This window comes from Glossina fuscipes, unplaced genomic scaffold (assembly GCF_014805625.2).
Source record: "Glossina fuscipes isolate IAEA_lab_2018 unplaced genomic scaffold, Yale_Gfus_2 1, whole genome shotgun sequence".
In the NCBI taxonomy this organism is placed as follows: domain Eukaryota; kingdom Metazoa; phylum Arthropoda; class Insecta; order Diptera; family Glossinidae; genus Glossina; species Glossina fuscipes.
In genome coordinates, this window is record NW_023998415.1 from 11948382 (window position 1) to 11955696 (window position 7315).

Sequence of the window (7315 nt, forward strand, 5' to 3'; positions counted from 1 at the left end):
AATTATCCATAACGACGAAATAATTGGTGTAAAATGAGTCCATAGGTCAAAAATGACTCCATTTTTTTAAACTAAATATTAATAGTTAAATAACAAGATCTGCATTATAGTTCAGCGATCATGGAGTGATACTAGATAATAAATTGACGGAGAACTATTGTCAGTCTCGCCCCGATTTAATAAAAGTAAGAACCAAAGGCATCTGATATTTCATACGTAACCAAAAGTTCAGTCAAAACATTCTGAGTCCAAGTCGATAGCTTGCTTGTTTTGCTTTGCGGTGTTGTTGCAGTCCATAGTCTTCACATGACAAGAGCTTCAGCTTTATTAATTTTCTCTGCTTTAGAAGAAAGAAATCGACCCTTCTAAATTCGAGCTTATCAATGGTGATGAGTTCTTATAACTCTTAATAAATGACTTCGATTTTAACATTGCCCCTATAGTGGCAGACAAAATTTTTCCGTTATGGTTGTCTATATAGTTACCAAGGCAAGTGTAAACTCGTTTCATCTTCTCTCACACTCAAAGAGCAATAATTATTACTTTTTATGCTCTGCCTTAGTTCCCAGGCTATCTTCCATTTCTATCCTCTCTATTTTTCTTCTATTTTATTTTCATTTATTCTTTTATCCTTTTGCTTTATCTTAAATGATATTACTCTAAAGAAATTCTACTCTTTTTTTTTTTTACCACCAAGTGTTTATGTAGTCGTTACTAGCTAATAACGAATCAATAATAAAATTACCATAAACCATGAAAACAAATTATATTCAGTTATTATCGCGTCCTTTATCTTAAAGAAATAAAATATTCGAAGAAAAAAAAAAGTTTCTATATATATTTCTCTACAATATTGGGCGGGCGTGGCAATCTTTATCCATTTTTATACGCATACGCTGTACAATTACTTGCACAATTAATTAGCGAAAAATCCATTTTTATTTTCCTTTCCGAAAAAAAGGGAAAGTTCACAGTACGCTATCACATTAACAATACCGACCTGTACGCCAGGCGTTCCAATACTTGTGCCACATTTGAAACGGACAGGTGGATTTTTGCGATGCGAAAAACGTTTATCACAGACGGTCAGTGGCACGGTGTCCGAACCTTTCTGCTTGTTGCTGCGAACGTCTTGACATAATCAGTAGACATGTCATCGAGAGTTTAGAGACCTTTTCATAATGAACTAATGAATCTATTTTAATTTATAAAATTTATAAATAAATTTCTACTTTAAATTATGCAATTATTTCTAGCACTTGTCTCGTGTATAACTAACTAATGTAGGGAGGAGAGAAGGATCTGCAAAAAAATTGGAGAAAAAGAATAAGAATGAAAATCAATACAAAAACTAAATTTATGTGAATTCATAGACATATAGATAAAGCGAAAGAAGATCCATTCATTCGATATGCAGTTTAATTTTAATAAGACTAGAATTTGCCAGAGTAAACGCTCAATTCTAAGTGGAATGACTAATGAATTTAGAAACGTGTTTTCCCTATCTTAGCTTCCTATTATGTTCTGGTAACAACGGCTTACAGCGAGCATGGCAATGGTTTATGTTACAGTTTGGGTATGTATTGGAGTCAATGGAATCAGAACACCGATGTTTATAGATCGCATTCCAAGCAAGAAGGATTACTTAGGGATATTGATGGGAAAATTTAAAAGAAAATGCGGATAAGGTTCCTGTATTGCACACATTTTAAATTCTACTACGATAACGATTTCGAGGATAAGGAAGCAAAATAAAAAATTCCCCACCAAATATTGTTACATGAAAAAAAAAAAATAATAATAATAATTTTAGTGACAAAGTTATTTCATTTTCTTGTCAACTGGAATATTCTTTGGTTTGTTTTTTTTTTTTTCATATTTTAATACATTTAAAAACATTAAAAAATAATTTTTATGTTTAGACAATGGACCAGTTTTAACGAGCGTTTACTTTGTGTCACTGTTCACCGGCGTATCATAGCACAAAGATCATACATCGCGCACATCATGCAGCATATAACGCATTTACACTAGCGAAAGACAAATCACACATCGGATGTTATTTGCCCGAAATTGGTGATTATTTTCTTAATTGTGTGGGTGATGCCAATTTAACCAACTTTCTTCAATCTTGATTATGTGATCTGAATAAGGAAAATGGAATTAGGCCACTCAGGCAAGAGTGTTGATTAGCAACTCAATGGTCGTGGGTTCAAATCTCAAGTACGGTAGAGCCGAAAGCCTTTAGATGCTAGTGCTTTAAGACTTTAGTCTTTCAATGTATTCTCTGGCTAAATTAATAATAATAGAATTAAGTTGCAATAAAATAAAAAAATATACACGCGTCATATTCCTGATTAGCATAAGTTTTTCTCGATCGATCGCCGTTTAACTGCTCGTCTCTTTGTCGCCTATTTTCAGAATATTCATGATAACAAGAATTGAATTGAAAAAGTGAAGCATGCAAGTGAATTGATGGCCACGAAGCAGCTTTGAAAATTGTTGTGACCCGCGCACACCCACAACCACAATAGGCAAGAAATTGCAATTTCTAACTCAGATAGCTTGCGATCTGTAAGAAATCTACAGCCCTCGGCAATTATTTCCTAAAAATTAGCGTAAGAAATCTTCTGATTGATCAACTGATGGCGCCTATCTTTAACGAAGTATTTGATACGGAAGATATTGAAGTGAATATAATTATAGAACTTTACTTGGCATTGCTGACGAGGAATTATAAGAATTATTTTTAAATATTGAAATATAACCTATACCTAACTAGGCTATAGGTTTAACACGACACGTGCCAAAGAGTCAATCAAACAGTTTTATTTTTTCTCGATATTTTTTTTATCAAAATATTAACAGTAGCACGATATCATTTCTCGCCCAAAAGATCGGACTTCCGGCTAGGGTTGGAATTTTGTTTCTGTAATGCTTTTTAGGCGATCGTCTAATCAATTCCAATCAGTTCTTTATAATAATTTTCATATGATTGACAGACAAAGTTTTGTCTAATCTATCAAATTTCTGTGCACTCTTCTTCTACCTGTTTCCGTTAGTTAATCATTTCAAGGGGACTTAAAAAAAGGAAGATGAGAAGTGTGCATGTGCTCAAGTTTTAACCTTTGATAAAGTTTAGAGTAGTTCTGTAACCGAAAAATGCAGAAACAAATAGAAGTTAAATTAGAATGAGCTATAAGCTATAAGAAATACTCTGAAAGCAATGTCAACGGAATCCATTCATACCAACTATAAGAATAGGAAAAGTCTGATCAACATTTATTATATATGTAAAAAAAAAAGGCACAGAGTTACAACTGAACTTAATAAAATTTTTTACTTTTTTTTTTTTATTTATTTTTTTTTTTTTTTTGTTATTCCCCAGTAATTACTGCATAAACAGCAGAACATGAACTGAGTTGAAAGTTTTTGTTTTCATTGCGTATATTGAGACAAAGGCAAGCAACGTAAAGAACCTATACATAAAACATTTTTAAATGCACAAGTATTGCAAAGTACTTAAAGGGGATGCAAGGCGCGCATGAGTGCAGCACCTTCTTTGTTAACGTGTAATGTGTTTGTTGTTATGTTTGTTTTCAAAATTTCGGGTTGAGAATGAATCCTAAAATTTTTGCTTTGCTGTATTTTAGTATTATTTTTGTTATTTATTTTTTTTTTTTTTTGTTTTTTTTTTGTTTTTTATGATGTTTACGATAAGAGAATCTATTTAAAATTAGTTTACCTTTACATTTGTAATTTAGAGAATTTTGTGTCTATTCAAAAAAACCGGTTTTCCTCGCTTCTTACAACAATGTATATATTTAAAGTCAACATTCTTGGCGGCTAAGGCAGATAATAAGCGCGCGCGCACACAAACATTAATATTTGCACATATGTTCAAGTACAAGCGTAGTCGGTGTTAGTTACGCTCATTAAATGAGTTTTGAATGATGTCGCTTAACATATAGAATTCTTTTTATATAGCAGTTCATGAAACCTATAAAATCGTTTCGCAAGACAATATTTGATTCAGTCTTTCAACAGCAATCGTCATAGAATTATTTAATAATATATTACAATAATATATTGATAATGTAAGAGAAATTGTATGAGATGAGAGCTAATATATTGTACGATAAGCCTAACAATTACGATTTCAAAAGCTAAGCTCTAACGTATAAACACAAATTTAAATTTTAAGGTTATTAATGAATAATTGTTAAAAAAAACAAAAACAAAAATTTAAATTTAAATTTAAATTAAAATAAAAACAAAAAAATTAAAATAAAAACTTTCCTAAATAAAGTTGTGGTTATTGTTCTTCATTGTATATGTGTGTGTGTGTGTTTGCGTGTGTGCAAACGTGAAGAAAACTTGATTAGAAAAATAAATAAATGAATAAATAAAACAAAATAAAAATAATAAAACAAAATTTAATAAAGTAAACAGTAAACTCATACAAGTGAAAATGAATAATAATAATAATAACAATCAGGGTCGCGCGAAGGATATTAAAGGTTTCACGAATGCGGCCTTTGTTACCGATGGCGAATATAATACGACTTCGATTATACGACGAAAAAGCGGTAACGCCAATAATTTACAATTGGAGGCGCAAACCGTAGTGGACGGTACTGGTAACGGGAATAATAATGGTGGCAATGCTGCCGGCGGTGGCGGTGCCGGTGGCGGTAATAACACCATTAACTCTCAGCTAATGGATTTCGATGACATTTTGCCATTGATCGGTGAATTTGGACGCTATCAAAAATTATTGTTTCTCTGCATGATACCGTTCGCTTTCTTCGTGGCATTTGTTTATTTCTCGCAAATATTTTTAACACTAATACCAGATCAACATTGGTGCACGGTGCCCGAGCTAAGCACTTTGCCGCTTCAAGAAAGGTAATTTTGTGTGTGTATGTATCTGTGTGTGTGTGTGTGTGTGTGTGTGTGTGTGTGACAATTTAAACTCAACAAAATATTAGACATTATATATCTAATGGATATTAATTCTATCATATCGTAATCAAAATTATTATTATTGTACGTTTCTCCTGAGAAAAAGAATAAGCTTTAAATTAGACCGAATAACAATCGAATAACAATCATTTAATGCATATATAGATATGTGAAAATTGTTTGATTTTTGTGCTAATTGGTAACAGTTTGGTTTTTGTTTTCGCTTCGACAAAACTCAGTCCAATGTTTACTACACTTTATAGTAAATACAATTTTCGCCTTTCATTTTCCGATTCATTTCTTCTTCTTCTTCTTCTTCTTTTTGAAGTCAAAAGTAGCTAACAAAGCTTGCTTTTAAAATCCATTTGCTTTACTATGAAAATTCCCAAAAATTCCGATGATGAGTAGCTGGGGCGGGCAGATAAACACGTTTGCGACATCTCTACAATTTAACACATACTTAAAAATGAAATATGTATATATATCTGTACTGGGTACCATTCATCATTCAACGTAATCCAATTGATAAGGGAAGTTAAGCAAATATAAAATTCAAATTTCTTAGTTATAAGAATTGTTAATATCTCATCAATCATACATTTTCGTAAATGAAACAAGTAAAAACATAGTATAGTGAGATACGATGCAGCATTAAACACCGTACCCAAATTCGCTTAATACATAATATAATAAAAACTCTAACGAATTTTTCAAAATAAGATGCAATCGAAAAAGCTCTCCGATCCGAACCACTTTCCATAGCCGGGTAGTCCTTAGGAAAAAAACACACACAGTTTAGCAACTCAAACAAATAAACACTTGAAATCACTTAGCCATTTAGAGGCATTGCGTAGATTGAATTGATACAAAACTGAAGCTGGACAGAAAAATATAACCGAAAATTTTGAAACTTGAGAATGACACCAATGCGGAATGTGGAGTAATTGGTTCCTCGAGCCACCTATAAATGATAAATGAAAATAGTTGCAATTGATAGTGGATTGATGGATGTTATTACTCTGAAATGGTCGGTAAATAAAATTCACTTCAAATAACAAACAATTTATTTATTTGCAACGTAGGTGTAATGCGGATGTTGAACTAAAATCTCTTGCAGTATAGTGGTTTTTTTTTTTTTTTTTTTAATTTTAACAAGTGATGCTATATCTAAATTTACAATTTTCTTTATAAAGGCCGTTGTAATTATGCGAATGTAATGTAAATGTAAGCTGTTACGTAGATGGAGGGCGTAGCTTCAAATTAATACTTTAAGCGGGTAGCATGAATGGTCTCAATGCGAAAATTGTATGATGATCGTGCAAAAATCGGAGATAAAGATATGCATTAGACACGATCAGATGGGATAGGAAAACATTATACTTAAGAAAATTTTATTCAAATTCATAACGAACGAAAACCAACAGCGATATCATCACAATATTTCACGGAAAAGTTTCATGTACCGAATAGAATGCGAATTGCGACTGACATAATATATCATAAATAGGCATCGAATCTTTTAATTATATTTAGGAAGTATTGTAATGGCGGCGTTATCTACGTATCCCAAGATTTATATGACATGTGCTTTGACAAAATATTATTCAAATTGATCGAGTATTACTTTAATAATAATTTAAAGCTAAATAGAAAGGAATTAAAATGTATTTTATACATTTAATATCTATAAAGATATAATCCACTTAAATAGCATCAGGTGCTTTAGCTATTTATTATTTATGCTTTTTTTTTTTTTTTTTCTACTCATAATTAGTCAGATATGTATGCATACAAGTATTTAATGAGTATGCAAATGGACTATACATATATATATATATATAAATTTATAGTATTATTAATTATTATAAAATTAGTTGCCATGTCAGTTTTCTAATTAACTTTATTACCCACTCAAGTTGAAGTTTATAAAATGGATAAATGGATTTTCGTTTTTTGTGCTCCACTCGTAATCCGCAATCCATCGGCTACAATTTTTTTATTTTTTTTTTCATTTTCTATATCTCTTTCCTTTTTTTTTTTTGTTTTGGATTTCTAAGAAGTAAATTTTCTTTTAATATATATATATATATATATATATATATATTGTATAAATTTTTTTCTGTCTGTGATTTCTATATAAAATTGCTTTCATACTAATCCCCGTTCAATATATTTTATGATCAAAACGAATGCATTCTCTTCAATGCCGTCCCTTATAACAAGAATGGAAAACTGTAATTGTACTTCGCGTTTTTAATTTCAGACGGCATGTTTGAAAGTAGACGATGTCAAAACTTTATAAGTGACGTGTTACCCCCAAAAGGACGGACTATTTTGACTTCAAATATTA

The 7315-nt window shown here is 31.1% G+C and overlaps 1 protein-coding gene across 1 annotated transcript in view; it reads left to right on the top strand.

The window, feature by feature from the left end:
• Window positions 1–4421: 4421 nt before the first annotated feature.
• LOC119645171 (organic cation transporter protein-like) overlaps window positions 4422–7315 on the top strand; it is a 10631-nt gene continuing 7737 nt past the window's right edge. Inside the window, exon 1 of the mRNA XM_038045149.1 lies at window positions 4422–4908. Within this exon, the coding sequence (XP_037901077.1) occupies window positions 4472–4908 (437 nt within the window). The 5' untranslated portion in view covers window positions 4422–4471. The remainder of the gene's footprint in view (window positions 4909–7315) is intronic.